The sequence below is a fragment of the Cynocephalus volans genome, chromosome 12, assembly GCF_027409185.1.
Source record: "Cynocephalus volans isolate mCynVol1 chromosome 12, mCynVol1.pri, whole genome shotgun sequence".
Classification (NCBI taxonomy): domain Eukaryota; kingdom Metazoa; phylum Chordata; class Mammalia; order Dermoptera; family Cynocephalidae; genus Cynocephalus; species Cynocephalus volans.
In genome coordinates, this window is record NC_084471.1 from 51,267,055 (window position 1) to 51,288,453 (window position 21,399).

General features: G+C 40.7%; 1 protein-coding gene across 1 annotated transcript in view; it reads right to left on the reverse strand.

Annotated features, from left to right (window-relative positions):
- Positions 1–21,399, reverse strand: part of MYRFL (myelin regulatory factor like) — a 134,483-nt gene that overhangs the window by 33,005 nt on the left and 80,079 nt on the right. The window contains exons 11-13 of the mRNA XM_063115651.1: positions 18,032–18,232; positions 11,733–11,841; positions 10,834–10,943 (exon numbers count right to left, since the gene is read on the reverse strand). Coding sequence (XP_062971721.1) covers positions 10,834–10,943; positions 11,733–11,841; positions 18,032–18,232 — 420 coding nt within the window. The remainder of the gene's footprint in view (positions 1–10,833; positions 10,944–11,732; positions 11,842–18,031; positions 18,233–21,399) is intronic.

A 21,399-nucleotide genomic window follows, 5' to 3' on the forward strand; every position in this document is an offset into this window, starting at 1 on the left:
AGGCAGTGCTGTCAGTTCTGTGTCCTAAATCTTTTGAATCTACCCACTTTCCCCCATCCTCACTGGCACTGCTTGTACTCTTTTTTTTTCTTGGAAACTGGCTTCTTCTTTTTTTTTTTTTTTTTTTTTTTTATGTTTGCTTGATATATTAATTCTTGATTTAGCCCAAGCCAAAGCAGATCACAGGGAATGATGATAAAGTCCTCTCTAAACCACAGTAAGTTCTTTCTGCAACATCTTCCCCAATAAGAGTTTTAATTCTGCCTCATGAGATACGAGCAACGGCTACAATTGTCCGGTTACTTGTCAATAATGATGAAAAGCCAGATGTAATTTCTCCAACTCAGATTTGCCAGCACCATCCATCTTCCAGGTAGATCCAACAGTCAAGGAGATAATTCATATGTTTTCTTATTCAAAAGGAAATAAAGACGGACAGGGAATTTACTACTACCTTCCTGATTATAATTATGTCCAGCCCTGACTTTATGAATACAATGGAAAATGATCAAAAAATAAATTTCCAGGACATGTTACAGGGATTGACTCTACTAAAATACTCAGAGTTCTGACTTTTGTCCTCCACCATTGCAGTGAAACCAGTATAAATATGTTCAAAAATATATCCAGAGTTTTCTGAAAATGTCCTTTCTTATTCAAGTGATAAGGTCTCCATGAGCAAATTTTAACCAGGAATGTCCATCACATCATAGATGCCTGAGAAATTTCTTCTAAATACACATGCCTAGGCGCCATGTAGAGGTTTGTATTCATTAGGGCTGAGATGGGCATAAAGCAGGGGCATTTTGAAAAGTCCCCATCTGATGCCACCCGTGGCTAAGAATGATTTTTTAATTGGACCTAATTTAATTACTCAGCTCTGTCCAGCTATTAATGGAGCCCGCTACCTCAGCTGAAACATAGCTTTACAACTATGATATACAAATGATTAAACCAGCTTGCCACCCAAAATTGCTAATAAGACTGTGGAGGGAAAAGTGGCACCTGCTTCAAATCACACAGGGATCTTTTAGCCACAGTTTGAAAGACTTGCTTTGGGGTCAGTGTACATATGGACAGGTGAGCATATTTCCAAATGACACTCAGGGCAGTTTGGCAAGTATATGTGCACACAAAAACAACAGGGAGGCATTTGTGAAATCAGAGCTATTGCCTAGCTTGGAGTGGCTCCCTTCTCTGAACTTCATCATGCACCACAGCCCTCTCACACTTTATACTCTCACCATACTGAGCCACACTAACCATTTGCTGAACATGGCACACTTCCTCCAGTTTCTGGAACAGCACAAGCTGCTCCCTCCACCTGAACCACCTGTCCTCCCCCTGCTCCCACCTTCCTTACAGTTGGTGTCATATTTACCAATATAATGAACACCTGCAGAGAGTGGGCTTACCAAGAACAGACCCGCATCTCATCTACTCTTCTTCAGCACAGAGCAATACTCAGTACATATTTGATGATTAATGGATGGATGTTCTTACAGCAGTGGTTCATGCCATGAGAGTTTATAGTATTACTCTTTAGTGAAATGAAGAGAGCAGCCAGATTTCCATTTTATTCTTTTATCTGAGGTTTCTCTCAGAGAGGCAAAATACTAAGGTCCAGATTCCCTTCTCATGTTAGGAAATGCTCATGGAAATGTGGGTGAATTAAACACTAGTGTTATCATCTTTACTGCAACAGGCTAGTGGTTCAATTGTACCCACCAAACCGGGTCTCACCCCGGTTAGGTCGTTTCTCCTTTGGCAGAAATTTGTTTGGGAAACAGATGAAATCCCTTCCGTCCCCCTCACCCCATCCCAAGGAAACCCTTGGACTTTATAGAACACAGCTTGCAGGTCTCAGTCCCTTGCAGGTCTGAAGTTAGTAAGCCCGAGACACGGGGGCACAGCCAGGCACTGGAGTTGATTTCTCCTCTCTTCGTGAATTATGACTTGTCCTCTATCTTACAACAATGAATGAAGGTAACCACGACTGATAGCAAAGAAAGCTTTGAAAAGTTGAAATAGGTCCTTATTTCTTTTCCAGTAAGAAAGAGTCACAGACTTGAAAATCACTCCTTGTGGTAAATAATGTATCTGAAGTTGCAACTTGAACTGATGTTTCATAAAAAAATCATGGGAATAAAACAGCTTGGAATTGAGCGTTGTAAAAATGATTGCCAAAGGGAGAGAAACCGTCTTTAGCCAATGGGTGTGTCTGGCACTTTTGGGGGCTTTGAATAAGCCTAGCCTTAGATCTTTGTCCAAGAGTTTATTTTGTGGAGAGCTCAACCAGGCCCTGACATGGATTTAAAAAAATAGAATCCCCAAACCAGAAAAGCAGGCTGCTGAGATGTTTTGGAAGCTCAGACTTCCAACTGAATTGTCAACAGGTCCCTGGAGGAGACGCTTCTCTCGCATGCATATTTCTCTTGCAAAGAGGATAACTCTCAAGTTCATTTCCCTGGTTGCCACATTTTGACTTTCTGCCTTACTAGAGAAGAGCATGAGCTTCATAAAATTCTTTAAAATTATATGTATTATTGTTACCCTTTGTTTATTTGCCTTAGAATTCTTGTTTAATGTTTATTTTTAATTAAGTGCAATTACCTGTGGAGAGGGGCTTGAATGGTTTGACTGAGACAAGTTTACAGTCGAACTAACACATGTAACAGTCCATTGTAATTCTTTAACTTCTTGTCTCCCCGGGGTGACCAATCAGCTCCTTTTGAGGTCAATGACTATGTGTTGTGACTTCCCAGGGCCAACTCAGTACCTGACACAGATAGCTCAATAATGAATTAATGACCAATAGTTCTTTAACAAGCCCCTGTGATGTGCTAGACACTCTCCTAAGTGTAGGTATAAGACAATTAGATAAAGCAGACAGGGTCTTTGCCCTCATAGAGTGTATTTTCTAGTAGAGGAGATTGACGAGCAACAAAAAGTATATAGTTTTAAGTTGTAATTAGCACTAAGAAGGAAGCCAACAAGGCATTAAATAGAAAATAATGGTCACTATCTTAAGCTATTGGTATAGATTTGGTATATTAGTTTCATTTTTGAAAGCAGTGAGAAAGAATAAAACAATAGAGTCAAGCAAAATTTATATTCTCCTCCTGAAAAAGACAGGTAACCCCATGGAACACTGGGCCAAACAATTCACAGAGAAACCTAAATAGCTAATGTAAGAAAGAGATGTACAACTTTATTACTAATCAGAGAAAGGTGAATTAACATGATACCACTTTAACTGAATTGCAAAATTTAGAAAGTCTGATGATGACAGGTGTTGATGAGGAAATAGAGAAACAGTAAGCCTCATGTGCTGCATTATGAATTAGGGCTGACCAACAATTTGGCAGTCCAGTCCTCTTTGGTATCCTCAGAAGATTGGTTCCAGGACCTGCATGGATACCAAAATTCATAGATGCTAAAGTCCCTTATATAAAATAGCATAGTATTTGCATATAACCTATGCACATCCCCCGTATACTTTAAATCATCTCTAGATTACCTATAATACCTAACACAATGAAAGAGCTATGTAAATAGTTGTTATACTGAATTATTTTTTATTTGTATTGTTTTTTACTGTTGTATTGTTATTTTTTATTTTAATCCATGGATGCAGAACCTGTGGATGTGGAGGGTCGGCTGTATTTCGTAAAATTAAGGCTGCATGTGTCCTGTGGCCCACGCCTGATGTATGGCCCAGAGATAACCCCCTATCGCGTCTCCTCCCCATTTCCTTATCCATCCTGTCTTACTCACTCAACTTTCACTGTGCTTGTCCCATGTTCTCCTTCTACTTTGGCCTGTTCCTCTCAGCCTTCACAAGTCCTCCGCTTTCTTGACAGGCCCTAACTGGATGTGTTCCTCAAGGTGCTGCTTTTGGCCCTTTTTGCCTCTCGCTCTGTATGAACTCAAAAGCCTAAAGGCCCAGGCAGGTAACAGGAAGCAGTGATGCGAGGGCACACGAAGCCCTGCTGGAGGAGCCACTCGCCAGCAGCAGGTCCCCAGACCTTCTGGTATTTCAAGAGAGCCAGGAAGCCAAAATTTATGTGAAGATCTCCTAATGTTTCAATGTAGGGAACAAATTTGAAAACATTTTAAACACCTTATGGAAAAAATATCTGCAGACCAGGCTTGGCCACATGCTTCCAAATCTGTGACCTACATCCATAATCTTTCCCTTCTTAATTAATATCTTCCTCCACGGCTGCAGCTCCCTCTCTACCCCCAGCTCTTCTCTCAAGTTCCACACTCCCAGTCACCTTCTGGACATTTTCATCTGAATGTTCAGGTGACGACTCAGAGTCAAAGTTGAACTCATCTTTTTCCCAGAAAATCACTTCTTTCATTGAGATTCAAAACCTCAGGTATTAACATAAACAAATTCTTATCAGAGATATCCACATGTCTCAGGTACTGTACTAATGAACACAGGATTGAAGAGGCATATCCCCTCATCTTGAGAATCTCACAGTGTAGTGAATGACACAGATAATGGAAAAAGAATGACAACATCATGTGATAAATACCCCCGAAGATGTATATTCAGAGGCACTATAGAGAAGGGATCAACCAAGGCATCGGAGAATTTAATTCATTCTACCAATATTTGTTCAATTCCTACAGTGCTCTAAGTCGTGGGGTAAAAGCCACAATAAAGTATTGGAGAAATAGTTTTGAAAAATACAGATTTCTGCTCTCACACAACTAACTGGGGAAATTGGCAGAGAACAAGTAGGCAAATAAACATGATAATTGCAATTAAGGGCAAATGCTTTCCAGGCTGCTGTGGACAAGTCTGCCTTTTATTCACAGCACAGAAGCCCAGCAGAGGGATGGACGGGGTTTGCGACAGCCAGAGGGGGCACCTTTTTCTAATTAGTGAAAAGGCACTACATACCCTCACCTGGCCCTGCATCTTACAAAGAAAATGAAACTGAAGGATGCAGTGATGATTTTAGATGAGACAGTCAGGAAAGGCCTCAACGTTGAGATCCAAATAATGAGATCATCTAAAGGGAGTGTCCTTAGGGCAGAGAACACTCAACAGAACAGCTCGAAGGCAGAAACAAACCTGCCAGCTTTGAGGTACAGAGAAAAAGGCTGGCGTGGGAGGGGCTCGCAAACAAGAGGTGCCTGTGTGTCTGGGTAGGGAGGGCAATGGAAGCCGCTGGAGATGGTAGGTGAGCACTACAGGCGAACGCCGGGCTCTCGAAAGGGTGTGTTGGCATTTTCAGTGTGTAGTGGTGAGAGGTGGCAAAGGCTTCCAAGTTCAGGACATAGCACATGCGAACACATGTATTCTGAAAGGGCCCAGCTTATTCACAAAAAGGTGAGAAAGTCATTGTTCAGTCTGGCTGCATCGCAGGTGGTATGGGATGGAGGGGTTGGTGTGTCAGGAAATGCATTAGAGAAGATTCCGTCCAGATTGTGGAGGGTTATAGTGGCCTGTAGACATGAAGAGCCAAAAGTGAGAAAGGGAGATTATATGATCAGAGATTTGGTATGGTTTTTTTTTGTTTTCGTTTTCAAAGAAGGTACTGGTGGCTAGCAGATCAATTGGGAGGTCATTATAATAGTTCAGGAGAAAAATGGAAAGAATAAAGACAATAAACAAGAGAGCTGATATTCAAGAGATATTGCTAGAGTAAGAAAAGCAGGACTTGGTTTTAGTAGGATACTGTGGATGAGAAAAAGGAAGGAGGTCTGAGAGGCAATCTGTCCTCCTTGGTCATACCTTCAGTCCTGAAGGTCCAGCAATGTTTCCCTTCACTGTCTCTCAAGTCTTCCGCACTTCCTTCCCATCTGTGAACCCCTGCCCAGTCTGCAGATATCCTCTCTGCTGCCTCTGAACTGATGTAGTGCTGTATTTAGACATCCATCAGTGTCTTTCACGTTGTAACTTAGAGCTTTATTACGCATGCACCCATCTTATCACCCCCTGTGAGACTACAGGCTTCCTGAAGACAGGAACAGTTACTGTACTGAACTAGTGATAAGTAAGACTTTTACTTATCATTGCATGATTCAAATAAACAATTCCTGGCATATTATGATTGAAGGAAAAAATAGAATCAATGAGTAAAAATTAGCCACACATTAAGTCATAGTAGAGTGGCTTATAGCATGCAATCTTAAATTAAAAAAAAAAAAAAAAAAACACGTAAATTGTCCAAGGTCTGATTATTTGTAAGACACACTTCATCTTTATATAGGCTCAGTGGTGAATTAGCATGAGACAGTTCTTACATTTACTGGGTATATTTTTCTTACAGGGAGTACCCCTAATAATAGTGCTAAAGAAATGTAATCACCTGATCCAAAATAATCATGGAACAAAGTTGCCAAGTAAAGAGGTAAATGAACAAGCAAAAAGGCAGAGCCCCACTGGTCTAAGGAGAGTTAGACTATGGTGTCTATCTCCTTGAGCTCCCTTGCTCTCAGCATCAGCCCCGAGCCTTCTCACTTCATCCCCCATCACTGGGGCACATGGAAACCATGAGGAATTTAGGAGAAAAAGCAAATTACCCCAGATAAGAGAAGGTTATCTTGCAAAGTAATCTCTCCTGTTAAGGAGAGAAAAAAAGGCTGCTTGTACCAATTTTGACAAACATCACTAATCTCCAACTTTGGTTAGTTGCATGGACAGTCTGTAAAGATCCAGCCACTCTTTTTCCTATTTTGGCATAAAGTTACACAGTCCATGTAGAAATGATATAGCAGTCATGGGGAGCAATACTTTGACATTTCATAAGCATTTCTAATCACATTTTAGTTTCAATGAAAATTTCCTTATAAAAAAGGATCAGGTGGTGGAAGAGAAATGAAGAATGGAGAGACTCTACCTTAATCTGACCTCCACCAGTTCTACAGCAGGCAAAGCCCAGAACGTCCTGGTAAAGTTGCTTAAAATAAGCAGCCCTGGAGGTGGACATCAAAGCCACCACACTGCCCACATGAATGGGTGGGAGACCAGGAGAGCAAGAAGCTTTCTGTACATTATGTTTAATTTACAATTAAAAAAGAGTATGGGGTAATGGAGAGGAAGACTATCCCACAGTGTGAAGAATTAAGCTAGCAAATGAAGTCTATCTTCAGAAGTGAGCCAAAGAACAATGCTGGGCTCCTCCAGCATCTTCAGAATTGCCTTCCTAGGAATGAGCTTGGGTTGTAGCTTCTCCTGGGAAAGGGGGTGGCCCTTGAAACTCCTGTTGCTAATAGACCCAACTTTTCCCATTCAACTCAACTGGGGAATTGCAAGGTACTGGGGGACAGAGGGGAGAACCAATTATTCTGCTGAACAATGACAGCCATAAGGCCCCAGAAGATGTTACCTACAGACATTGCCTACACATTACTACTCAAGAACACTTCTTTCCTGAGTGTTCTAGGGGAGGGCCAGATCCAAAAGTGATATGGCTGCTTCCAGATGGGTAACCCACGAGCCCCCACCTTGGCAGCCTGGTGGCACATTCCCAAGGTGGCACCCTGAGACTGACGACTGTGCCTACACACCTTTCCTCTCACCCCAGAAAGCTATGAAAACACAAGAGAGTGAGGGTGACTTTATTATGCAAATACCTCTGGATATACCTTATTTTATTATTTAAATAAATTAGTGGAAAACTTCAGTACTTTATTATTAAAAATAAATTTCTCAGCAAAATAGCAGGATACAAAGTCAATAACACAAAAAATCAGTTGCATTTCTATAGAAAAACAATGAACAATCCGAAAAGAAAATTATAAAAACAATTATATTTACAATAGCATCAAAAAGAATAAAATACAAATTAACTTAATGAAGGTGGGGAAAGACTTATACAATGAAAACTATAAAACATCGCCAAAAGAAATTAAGGAAGACATAAATAAATGGGAACACAACCTATGTTCATGGATTGAAAGACTTAATATTGTTACAATGTTAATACTACTCAAAGTGATCTACACATTTAATATAATCCTTATCAAATTCTTTTTTTTTTTTTTTTATCATTTTTTGTGACCGGTAAGGGGATTGCAACCCTTGGCTTGGTGTCGCCTGCACCGTGCTCAGCCAGTGAGCGCACCAGCCATCCCTATATAGGATCCGAACCCGCGGCCTTGGCGCTCCCAGCGCCGCACTCTCCTGAGTGAGCCATGGGGTCGGCCCCTTATCAAATTCTTAATGATGTTTTTTGCGGAAATAGAAAAACTCATCTTAAACTTCATATGGAAACTCAAGGGACCCCAAATAGCCAAAGAAATCTAGGAAAAGAACAAAGCTAGAGGACTCACACTTCCTGATTTCAAAACTTACTACAAAGCTACAGGAATCAAAACAGTGTAGTACTGGCATTAAGACAGACATATAGACCAATGACTTTTATAAACCAAAAGTCAACCCATAAAATGGAAGAAAATATTTGTAAATTATATATCTGATAAGGATAAACATCCAAAATATATAAAGAAAAACTAAAACTCAACAAAACAAACAATGCAGTTCAAAAATGAGCAAAAGACTTGAATAGATATTTCTCCAAAGAAAATATACAAATGTCCAATTAACACATGAAGAGATTCTCAACATCACAAATCATTAGGGAAATGAAAATCAAAACTTTAATGATATACCATCTCACATCCATTAGGGTGGCTACATATAGGTGGCTACTTAAAAAAAAAAAAAACAGAAAATAACAAGTGTTGGTGTGGTGAGGATGTGGAGAAATTAGAACCCTTGGACACTGTTGGTGAGAATATAAAATGATGTAGTCACTATGGAAAACAGTATGGTGATTCTTCAAAAAATTAAAAATAGAATTACCATTTGATTCAGCAATTCCAATTCTGGGCATATACCCCCCAAAATTAGAAACAGGGTTTAGAAGAGATCATTTTACACCCATGTTCATAGCAGCATAATTTACAATAGCTAAAATGTGGAAGCAACCCAAGTGTCCATCAGTGGATGAATGGATAGATAAAATGTGGTATGTACATACAATGAAACACTATTCATCCTTAAAAAGGAAATTCTGACATATGCTGCAATATGAGTGAACCTTGAGGACATTATGCTAAGTAAAATAAACCAGTCACGAAAAGACAAATACTGTATGATTCCACCCAAATGAAGTATGTAGAGCAGTCAAAATGATAGAGACAGAAAGTAGAATGGTGGTCACCAAGGACTGGGGGGAAGGGAAAATAGACAGTTATTGTTTAATGGGTACAGTTTCAGTTTTACAAAATGAAGAGTTCTTGAGGTGGATAGTGGTGTTGGTGGCACAATATTATGAATGTATTTAATACCACTGAGCTAGAGCCTTGAAAATGGTTAAGATGATAAATTTTATGTTTTATGTATTTTACCACAATTTAAAAAATGGAAATAAATAAATAAATTTCTCACAATATACCTCTCAAGTGAAATGATAGCCTAGATCTAAGAGAGACCAAAGAATTATTCTCTCAGAGATGTTGTTTCTGGGGGCTGGCCAGTTAGCACTTGCGAGAGCATGGTGCTGGTAACAGCAAGGTCAAGTGTTTGGATCCCTGTACCAGTCAGTAGCCAAAATAAAAAAGATGTATTTCTGGGAAGCAGGAATTAGTAAGTCACCTTCTGCCACTCAGCACTTGCAGCCAAGCTGAGCAGGCCTCCCAGACCCTGTTATCTAAGAGTCTATTGTATGAGGACTTGTAGGTAAAAGAGAGTGAAGGGGCCTAATACTAAAAGATACACTCTGAATTGTCACTTCAAGTGTGGCTTGTGACCAGCAGGGTTGGCAAGATTGGCATCGCCTGGAGGCTGGTTAGAACTGCAGGATCTCCAGTCTCACCCCATTCTTGCCGAATCAGAAGCTGCATTTTAATAATGCCCCCCATCATGTGTGTGCACTCTGAAGTTTGAGAATCACTGCCCTCATGAACTGACAAATTATAAATTAGTCTCCACTCAAACATCTCTCCCTACTACTACAAAATCCCTATGTCAATCACTCTTTCCTCCCAGCATCAAATATAATAATGTAATGTAAAGCAAATCAGCAGCAGAGTGGATTTGCAAACCTTGCAAAAGATGCAGGATTTCACAGAGTTGATAGACACGGTATCGGGGAACTACTGAAGTCACACACACAGCAGACAAGCAAAGAACTGACAGGCTTGGACCGATTACCACGTGAAGGGGAGCTAATCAACAGGCATGATGACATTCTTTCATAAGAGAATAATTTGAATATCAAAGAATTAAGACAAGCCCTTGGGAAAAAATGATAAGGTCCGTGAATATCTTTGTAAAAATGACCCACTTTATGATTGTACTATGAAAATCAAACATACAGCTCTATCAAAAAAATTAGACTCAAAAAAAAAAAATTCAACACCATGCAATCTTTAATCATCCTAAGAATGAGCACATTGTGTAATTATAATTAAGTTGTATTACATAAGATAAGATACATTTTCCTAAGTTTTAGGTACATTTTTAAAGATAAAGTCTAATCAAAACTTTTTGTCAATATTTATCATGTTTGACTGCATTTACACTAAGCAGACTTTCCCAGTCCCAGTTTTCCTCCAGCAGTAAGACCTGCCAAACTCAAATTCTTGCTATTGCTACTCCTTTTTCTTTTTCTCTTAAGGGACTTCTTTTTGGTGTCTATGAACAGTGTGGGATAATTGATAGCAACTCACTCCACAGCTTTGTGAAGAATTCTTTTTAATATTCCATTCTTCGATTGGATGTTTCAGCCCACTGTGCTCCCACAGACGGGCTTTATCCGCGGGGTCATAGCTATTAGTGGTAGATGTCTACTCCATCGTTACCTTGTCAACCATGAGGAAGTTCTCCAACTTCTCTCCGTTTTCACAGATGACATCACCAACCTCTCTTACGGCTCCGGGCAGGACCTCTTGCACCTCCTGAGCAATCATTCCTATATACAAAACACTCCAACAGGTTTAATCAGAGAAAGACCTTTCTGGAGAAAAGCATACATCAGAATGGAAGACAGACAGCCACATTTGGAAGTAGATGCTTATCGCTTCTAAGCTTTTGCTTTGATCTACAATGAGTTTGAAGCAAAGAAGAAATTTTGAGCCAAGAACCATTCTGGGATTAAAAGTGAGAGTGTCATTTTCTCTGCTTTTTTGGGGGGGGGGGGATCAGGGGGAACTCTGGACCAATTGTTGGAAAGGCTGAGTAAATAGCTTTAAATTCCTATATGTAGAAGTAAGGGTGTGGCGTTAGCGTGATTTCCTTTCTTTCCTATAGGAGCTTTTGCCCCTCAGTGTTCCTTCTCTCTTCAATATTTCTAGATGGGAGCATAAACATCACTTTGCTTACCCCTTCTTTTACCCAGACTCACCTACCCTGCCACCTTCTCTCTCCATCCCAGGACTGTCCAGTGCTGCTCCTCATACAGGCTGAGCTGCCATCTGCCCCTGAACCCTCATCCCATGAGCAAGAAGACTCCAGTGAAAAGAAACAATATATTAAAAATACTCCACCAGTGTCTGGGGTGTAGGAGTGGGGATGGGGTGTTAGTAAAGATGACACAGAAATCCTTTAACCTTGCCTGTTCAAGTGACTATGAGTTTCACAAAGGATGAGTCAGAGCAACAGAGTGTTGTCAAATGCTATAGCACACAACCTCAAAATAGAGAGGGAATTAAAATTCTAATAGCTGATGATACAAAATTAAAAAGAGAATTTGTGGGAGTACCTGTTTGGTGGGCAGTATTTATTCCCATCGCAGATGCAAATTCAGGTTTGTAGTCATATTCCACAATCCTCATTTGGGCTATTCTTCTCAGCTGTTTATTTGTGTCAACCTAATTTAATTAAAAAAGAGCAGATTTCACCTGCTTAGAAGTTTGCTATTCAAATCAATGTCCAGAATGACCCAGAGAGATTAGAAATATTGACAACAGCACTGTCCTTTTCTTTTGTCCAAATTGTTTTAAAAGAAATTTCTGTTTTTCTCCCCAGAGGAGTAAGAGTTTCAAGGTTCACATCAGTGAACACATCTCCATCCCCTGACTAATAAACTACCCCTGAGTTGTCATGTCTAAATTACAGAGCACAAACTCCATCATTCACTGCTCTTGCTTTGTTTCTCTCCTCTGAGAGATGAATCCTCCCTCTGAGAAAAGAGATTGCTCACTTTGGAGGAAACAATTGCTGTGCAGGATTGCAAAAGTAGCATTTTCAAATGAGCCCACCGGTTCATAGGCAAAACCTGTATTTACAAACTGAAAATACAATGCTTAATCCAAGTACCAATCTTTGAGGAGTGGATAGATCCTGTGTCATTGAATTGCTTTTGGACATTTTGCTGGACATAATTTCCTCAAGTGGATTGCAAGCCAGGGTTACCCAACTGCTGGTCCTTCAGCACCCAGACCTCTCCTTCTCCAGGAAACTCCCTCCCCCAGACCACCATGGTCAGCGAAGTCCTCCTCCTCTGAAATCACTGCTCTTATATTATTAAAAGCAATCCCAACTGTCAGTGCAAAGTCCTCGAAGGAATTTCCCTTGGACCCAGTGAAATGATAATACTCAAGACAATATAGTGAAATTTCCCTAAAACTAAATGTGTTTGATTAACTCAAAGCATTCCCCTTTGAGTTTTTTTTGGTTTTGTTTTTTATGACTTGATGGTAATAGCAGGATCATTTTTTTTTAATGACCTGATTTAACAAGTAAAACATTGGCAGCCCTTTGTGAGGGCTCCCCAATTTTCTTTTTGAACTTAATTGTATTATGAAACCAGTGGTGTCTTCCTTGGCAATTAAAAATATACTGCTTGGGCATTCATCCACGTATTAGAGAAACCAAAAATGCTTCTTGTTGTTATTTTAAGAAAACCGTTGTCATGGCCCTCAACTACTCCCTTGACCCACCCCCATGTGCTGGTGGCAGGGCTCCTCCACTGTCATTTAGGGCTCTCACTCCTTCACTAATTTGGATGGTTGTGAAAGATGAACTCAGTGCTTAATTAGCTAAATGAACTGGCTTTACTTCAAGTACTTATCCAAGAGTATAATTTTGAACTTACTGCTGTTTTGATAGCTAGTATCATTAAAAGCTTAGTTCAATCCATTCATTCTTTGTTTTATTCAACTAGTATTTACTAATCACCTTCGTCATACCATGCACTACTAAGCGTTGGGACTTAAAAAAAAATGAATGCCTTTTAAAAGTTCATGGTCTAAAAAGACAGACACGTCACATATAATTATATTACCATGTGAGAAATGCAGGGCAATGATGGAATTAGGAACAGAGCATCATGGAAGCTCTGAGGAGGTACCTAAATATTCTTAGGGGAGAATAAAAGAAGGCTTTCTAGAGATAGTGATGCACAAGTGAGATCTTGGCTTATTCTAGTTCCTCAAACATGTCTGCTCCTTTCATGTTAGAAACTTTGCTCATGCCGGTTTTCCTGCCTCAAAAGCCCTTCCTTCCCACTCCCCTACCTTCTCTTTTCCCAAATTAAACATCCCTTCCTCAGAGAAGCATTTCTTGACCTCCAAGACTAGGAAGGGTCCCTCTGCTTTATGTTCACAGCATCTGTTCTCCTTCATGGCACCAATCACAATTATCACCAGACAACTCACTGTGTCAACTCTATTCTCTGTTTTCCCCTGTAAGGATATATACCCCATGAGGGCAAGGACATATTTGTGTCCATGATCACCATATCACCAGTTTCTAGTACAATTCTTTACATGACGTAGGTGCTCAACTAATAGTTGTTAAATACATTACTAACTTTAAGATAGGAGTCAGGAAAAGACATAGAGTGGAAAGAATGAGACTAAAATAGGAACGCCAGGCAGAGGGAATAACAGGAACCAAGTCCTGACGCAGCAAACCCCCAAATGATGTCTGCACAACCAAGGCAGAGTTTGGCCTTGCTAGACTGTAAAGGTTAAGACCAGAGCAGGGATGTCCTTACAGGCCATGCTAGGAAGGAACATGTTACCCTGTGCACATATCTCTCACTATGAATTCCTTCATGCATGAGTAGCTATTAGTGCCAGACACTCTCTTAGGCACTGGGGATTCAATGAATGTTTCTTATTTGGAGATTAAATTTTAATAAAATTTCTATTCCTGAGGGTAAGGCCTGGATCTTATTCACCTCAGGACCTGCACAGTGCTTACTTAGCAAAGTATCTGACATGTAATAGATTTTGCACCCAAAATTTTCAATGGGGAAAAGAAAGAATGAAAGCATGAAGATAGTGAAATGGCAGCATAGTCACTGACACTGACAGAATAGAAGAAAGGGTGTCAATCACAAGCAGCCTGCACTGACCTTGCACTTCCCGGCTCCTCCCCAGGCCCTCACCCCCTGGGGCCCTAGAAGTCCTGCACCCACTTCTCGTTATCCCCTTGGTTCCTGCCCAGCCTATGTGAGCCCCACCAGAGAACAAAGTGGAGGCAGTGTGGGTATCTTTGCTGCAGATGGAAAGCGAGAAGGATGTGCCCTCACTCAGGCTGTCCAGGCTATAGAGAAGGAAAATGTTCCCTGGTTTCTAAGTTGAACCCTTGAATGAATTTTTTCCAAAGATATATTGCTAGACAGAGCAATCAGATTCTCTAGTACTATAACCATTGTACTTCAGGCAGATTTTTGGCCAAAGAAAATTTTGAGGGCTAACTTGGTGCCTTCACACCTTATATAATAATGTCCCTCTAGGAAAATGCTCTTCTGGTTTCTGATGCTGGCTCATACACTTCCAAAGCTAAGTATGAACGGCTATATTGCATGCTTTCTGTGTGTACACTTGGCCTAGGGAAAACCCTTGAGGTGAGGGCTGTGCCTTCTTTGAACCCCCCTTCCCCAGGAACCATGCACAGGCTAACGCTTAATGTCATGCCTTGCTCATCGATGTGCATTGAGTAAGAAGCTAGACACTGAATTTGGGTTTCTGATTTAATCTTGCCCATGGTAATTTTGGAAAGTTTTGGCTGTGAATACCAATGGCCATCACTGTCACACTGCCTCACACTTAACGGTCTCTACATCACTAACTCAAGAGTTGCACTACAGAGAAGGCATTCTGGTCAGAGAAACTTCAGTTTGTCCAGGCAACATGCCCTCACTGTCCGTCATCTGGTCATGGCCCACAGCCCAGCCTCAGTCTGGCATCAGGAGCAGCTCGAGTGACACCTGCTCACCCGAGCTGGGGAACTTCTGCATTTGGCTCATGGCCCTGCAGAGACTTTGCATGTTGGACTTTCTCGAGCTTTTTACTCATCCACTTGTGTCTACAACTAGCACACACACGGCTGATGCAGTTGGGAGAAAACCAAAATAGCCTTTGAGCATTTAATCTCAACTGATTTCTTTTTCTGGTATTTATTTTTAAGTCTGTTGCTGCCTTTTTTCAGTCTTCACCACAGAATTTGACTGATTCAACTCTCGACTTCCTCATGTTTTCTTTGCATTGACGTCGACGTTCTTCACATGCCTTTGGTTGCCAGCACGTCCTCTCCACCCTAATTTTGCCCAGTGTCTGCTGTCAGAGCTGCATTTCCTACTCCAGGCTGCAGCCGGATCAGCAGACACGACGCCACTGCCTGGGCAAGTGAAGTTGCTGCTCACTTGGGTCGACATCACCTGCCCAGTGCCTCAGCTGCACAGGTTCCAATCATTCTGCATCGCCTTCTCCGTGTGTTGGATGTGTGTCTGGCTGAGCACCACAGATCTCCTCCCCCAGGACCCCATGCAGATACTCGTGTGTTTAATATCCACAAAGCAACCTATGCTGCCTTGAATGAGGAGACACATAGTCAGGACAAGGCAACAACCTATATTCCTCTCCCCCAATTACAACATCCTTGGCCACTGCATTTTGCAATAGCTTGTCCACAGGCCAGCTTCGAATAGCACATATCCTCAAAGAATGAGAAATTGCCTCCAGTCTTATGTGTGTGATCAAATCAGCCAAGGGTCAGTTTCCCAGAGCATTTGAAAGAATGGCTTTATTTTTTAAAGTTGTAAAAACGGAGTCAGGGAAAGGTGAAGATGAAGTTCACACATCCTTTAGCACCGTCATCTCTTTCATCTCTGTAATAAATAGTGATGGGACAGACAAGATTTCTAGGAACATATATTTCATAAATGTGGATAGACCTATTAAGTACAAGTATATTAATATGAAACAATTTAATAGATAAATTACATATAGTTTGCATTTTGGGTAAGTAAAAAAAAACTAATAGTATCTATTTGCTTAGCTTTGTACAGCTCAAAAATGCCTCATGTATATGAGCTTAGAAAATGCCCTCAAGATGGGTAAAATGGATGTGAGCATTCCCTGTTCACAGACAACAAAACAGAGGCATAGAACATTTCTGAGCCAAAGCTCCTGGGCTGGGGGAGTCATAGACGTCTAGCGCTGCTGTGGGCAGGAAGGAGATACAGGAATTTCACATTTAGAGCCTGGATTGGTGTGACATTTATAAAGAGAAGACTTCCTAGAATGGGTTTGAGAAATTCTAAGGAAGCTTGTAATCTTAAGACCACATAATTTCTTCAACCAAGAAGCAATATTTGAAGATTTCTGGTAAATGAAGTGCTGTGTTAAGCCTGGTGGTAGCAGTCATAGGGCGGTGAAGGATTTTCCCCACTTGTTATATCCCATTCACATTTCAGTACGACTTGGCAGAGAATTGTATAGTCAATTAATTGCAAGGACAAGTTTGAGTGCGTGGGATCTGAAATGCAGACAGTATATCTCTCTCCAAAATCCAAAGGCACAATATCTAGGATCAATATCTGGAAATGTATGTGAGAACTCTCTAGCCCTGCGTTCCCATCCAGCTAGTAGGTCACAGATCTTCTAACATGAACCACAGCTTCACAATCAGTATAAAAGTCTACAATTACAACCATTCTTTGGAATCCTCTCAGCAAAAGAGGACATTCCTTGGCCGGTTTAGAAAAACCAGTGCAGATTTGCACATGGAAAGGAATGCAGTCTGGAGGAAGGGCCAACGATGAACAGATTAGGTCTCCTATTAGCTAAAAAGGAATAAAAGAAGGAGGGAAAAGGAGCTTTAAAAACGCAGTTTTGCCAGAGCATCAAAAATGCTATGGCAGAAGCAGTGTGAGTGGGAAGGAGGGGACATGCAGATGCAGCAAATGGGAAACAATTACATGGTGGTAGGGCTGGAACAAGGTGGGGCCTGGCTACAGGTTAGAATCTTAACCCTAATCTCTTTGGTCTACATAGCTGTTGTAACCCTCCAAGACAATTCAGTACCTATTATCTCAACTGGTTAAAGGAGTAAAAAAGACTCAGGTGTCAGGCAGGTAGGCACCATTTCCATCTTACAGATAAAGACACAGAGTTTGGCAAGACTGGGTGTTTTATCCAGGCTCAGTTGCTGGGAGAGCCCAAAGTGTCTAGCCCCGGTTTCCACTTGCCTCCAGGCGACCGTGTCCCACAGAGGGAGGTCTTCACCTGACCCTGGGGCGATGGGACTGATCCAGTCAGGGCTGAGGAGGAAGAGCTTCCCCATGGCTCCTCAGAGAAAGAGGATGTGCAGGAAGGCAACGCCGGCAGGGCTGCTGCCAGGCACTCGGAGGAAGAGGCTGCAGACGTTCAGGAGAAATAGGATCAGGGACTGGACAGAGACAGTGCTGGGAAGTTGAGCAGGGAGATGGAAAGGAAAAGGCCAGCTCTGGCAGCTGACAAAGGCTGGAAGGAAGGGCAGTGACCTGTGGAAAATAACTCTGAGACATGCTGCTTGGAAGCCAATGACACGCTGTCACTGCCCACGGCTCCTGTCAGGTAAATCCACTTGCCTGCGTAGGAAATGCTTTACCGTTTCAGCAGAGATGCCCAACGGCTCAAACAGTCCTCATTTTTAAGCAATGTGTTTGTCTCACAGCAACAGGCAGCATGTAAAGTTGCCCAGTGCAAGGTGTGGCAGAGGCCAGGAGCACCAGCACATCTGACTGGGGTGTCAGAGGAGGGCCCCGAGGCCTGCCCCTTTGCTCACCTCCTGGATATTCTGCTTGGCCCGGCTGTCAGAGGGATGCAGGATTGTCCCCATCACTTTCATGTTGCCACAGACAACCAGGGCTTCATCTGGTGCATCTGTGTTTATTCCCACTCGACCATGACAGACAACAGATTCGGGAACTTGTCCTCGCTGCCATAACACATCACTGTCATTTTCAAATTGCCCAGGGTTAGAGGCCTGGAAAAAAATACATAAATATATTATAACTAAAGATACAGTGGCAGGAATAGATGATCACTTTAGTCTTCAGGGCAAAGGAAAACAGAAAGTTAGCTAAGTCTTTCACATGAGAATCCTACATTGGATGGGACGTTCTGACATATCCTAATAATTCTGAGGCCCAGAAGAGCCAAGGAGGCTTCCCTAACCATTCTGTCTGCCCACTAGCAGGAGCTCCGTATGCCATGGTTTGGAACATCCAATTTCTATTGCATCTATCTGAAATTGAGAATGTGATCAATTATACTAGGTAGACAACGAAGAAGAAGAAAACTAGAAGTGACTATCTTTTCAGGGATAATAATAATAATAATTTTAAATCATAGCATTACATCAGAAATTATTACAAGTTTGTTAAAGCTCAGATAAAAATATCTTGCACATAGCTAGCCTTTTACAGTTTCAAAACACTTTCAGATTTATGATTTCTTTGTGTATGTGTGTGTTTTATTTTTTATTTTTTAAATGAAACGTAATTGATTATACATATTTATGGGGTACAGAGTTAACTCTCAGTATTGGATTTCATATGCAATCAAAAAGCAAATGATTACACAAATATATTTAATACATCTCAACTATTCCCTAAACACACAATACTGAAGAACACCAGCTATATTTACTGTGTGATAATTAACACTGCAATTCTATAATATATGTACTATTATCCTCATTTTACTGACACTGAAAGAATAAATAAATTGCTCAAGAACACAAACCTAGTAGGTTCTGGAGCTGGAATTATACTTCCTCTGATTATTAAATAATGACTCGAACTTTGCCCGTTTCATAGTGTTGCCTAGAAGTAGGACTGACAGTCTCCAAAGAAAATCCAAGTAAAACTATTGGACTAGACAAAGTTCTGGAGATTTTGCTCAAATAAAATTCTTTGCCAAAGAAATTTTCATTGCACTGCCTTCCCTCCTGGAGTGGGAGGAAGATTCACTGCTCGTTGTATACTCTCTTGGTATTGTTTGAATGTTTTGCCATACGCATGTGTTACCAATTTAAAAGTAATTAAAAGAAACCATAAAGTTTATTTCTTAATTTGGATTCAGTTAAAGAACTTTTAGGTATCTTCACTTCCTATTTTACTCCCACCGGTCTAAACCCCAAGCTGTTTGGAAGACTCAACCATTGACACAATAAACAAAAGCAGTGAAAGAATATAAAGTAACAACTTTGACCATTATTATGTGTGAATTCATTCCAACAAAGAGCTTTTCTGCAAGTTCCCTAGAGCCCCCTTGGTTGTGAATGGCGTATTGGCCTGGACTCAAATCCTTTTACAGTGAGCAATCAACTAAATCCAAAGGTGTGCCATATAAAATGTGAATGTATTTTGCTCTACTCTGAACATGATGAGCCATTTCAAGGAAACAAAATAGGACAGTGATGGATGTTTTTCCTTAATGAGCACTGGGATAATTACTATCACGTTGGTAACTTGATAATGGAACAGCAGAAAAAGGTAGATTTAATTTTTTTGAACACTTGAGACATTCTCACTTGGCTTTCATCAGATGAAAACTCAAATCCCTAGAATATTTTCAAATTATTTTGGAAAGAGCCACAGATCTACAATGGTCTAAATAGCCCTAAGGAGGGGTTCTCATCAGCAATGGGATCTGTGAGCTTACTTCCCTTCTCTGGAATCCACAATCTTCACGTGTCAAAGGAAGCTGTAATGTACTACCTCTTTCTTGAATTATGAATTTGTATTCGCATGTGGCCTAATAGTGGTTGATGGATATCAAATGCCAAAATGAATTTATTAAGGTTTCTAAAATGCTTTTATTATTTGTTAGAGAACTGAATGTTCTAGTCTGTATTATGACACGAACTGGCTGTGTGACCTTGGGGCAGTCACTTAATTTTTCTGTACTAGTTTCTTCCTCTGAAGAATAAAGACAATCATGTCTTCATTACCCATCTCACAAGGTTATTGTGGGATAAATTAAAATCAACAGTTTGTAAACACTTTGCAAATATGAAGATGAACAGTCTCAAATTCATCTTCAACACGCTCTGCTGGGCACAGCAACCACTGTTTAACCTGTAATTGCTTAATCTGCTCTCCTCAGCACACCTGCATGAGTTGCCCAATTCCTTGAGTCCATTCACAAAGAATACAATGTAAATGGCGCCCCCTGCAGGTACTTGGAATAGGGAACAGCATCAGTTGTAATTTGAGTCCCATTCTGTTTAAGTTTGGCATGAAAAGCTGGAATTTCTTTCCTTTACCGTTGTCTGGGATTCTAAAGCACCAATCAAAGAGCTAATAGTAGAGTTTGACCTGAGAAAGGCAGCTTTTAGCGAAGCCATTTTTGCACCTTTTGAAAAGGCTACAGAAAATGGGCCTGGAAATGCTCTTTACTAGTGCTATTCAAAGTATGGTCTCCAGGCTTCTTAGAAATGCATATTCTCAGACATCCCTGACCTACTGAATCACAAATGCTGGGGGTGGGACCCAAGTATGTGTATTTTTACAAGCTCTCCAGAGGATATTATTTATGATGCAGTCTGAGAACTACTTCTCTGCCACACTCCTGGTCATGAGTTATCCCTTCCACAGCTGACAGAAAGCTCTCACTCAATTACAGAGTGAAAGAGACATTGCTCCACAAACTGATTTCTTTGGGTCAATAAAAACTCATTTAAGACAGACGACCAGATAAGGAAAATGTGGTATATGTACTCAATGGAATAGTACTCACACATAAAAAAGAATGAAATTCTGCCAATCGCAGCTACAGGGATGAACTTAGAGAAAATTATGTTAAGTAACAATCACAATAATATGTCGAACTTTTAAAAAGAAAAAGAAATGAACTGTGGTTATTGGGTGTGGTAAAGAGGGAGTGGGAGGGGAGTTAGCAAGAAATTGGTTAAGGGTCACAAAGACTGATTATGTTTTGTAAACATGAGTATACTGATTATCCTGATTTGATCATCACATATTGTACACAGGTAATGATATTTAAATCTGTACCCCACAAATACGTATAATCAATTATGTTTCAATAAAAAAAACTGTCATAAAAAGAATAAACACATCATCATATCCAAAAGACACAGCCATCTACCATCTCACAATAACCAATAAGTTTATAGTAAGAAAAAAA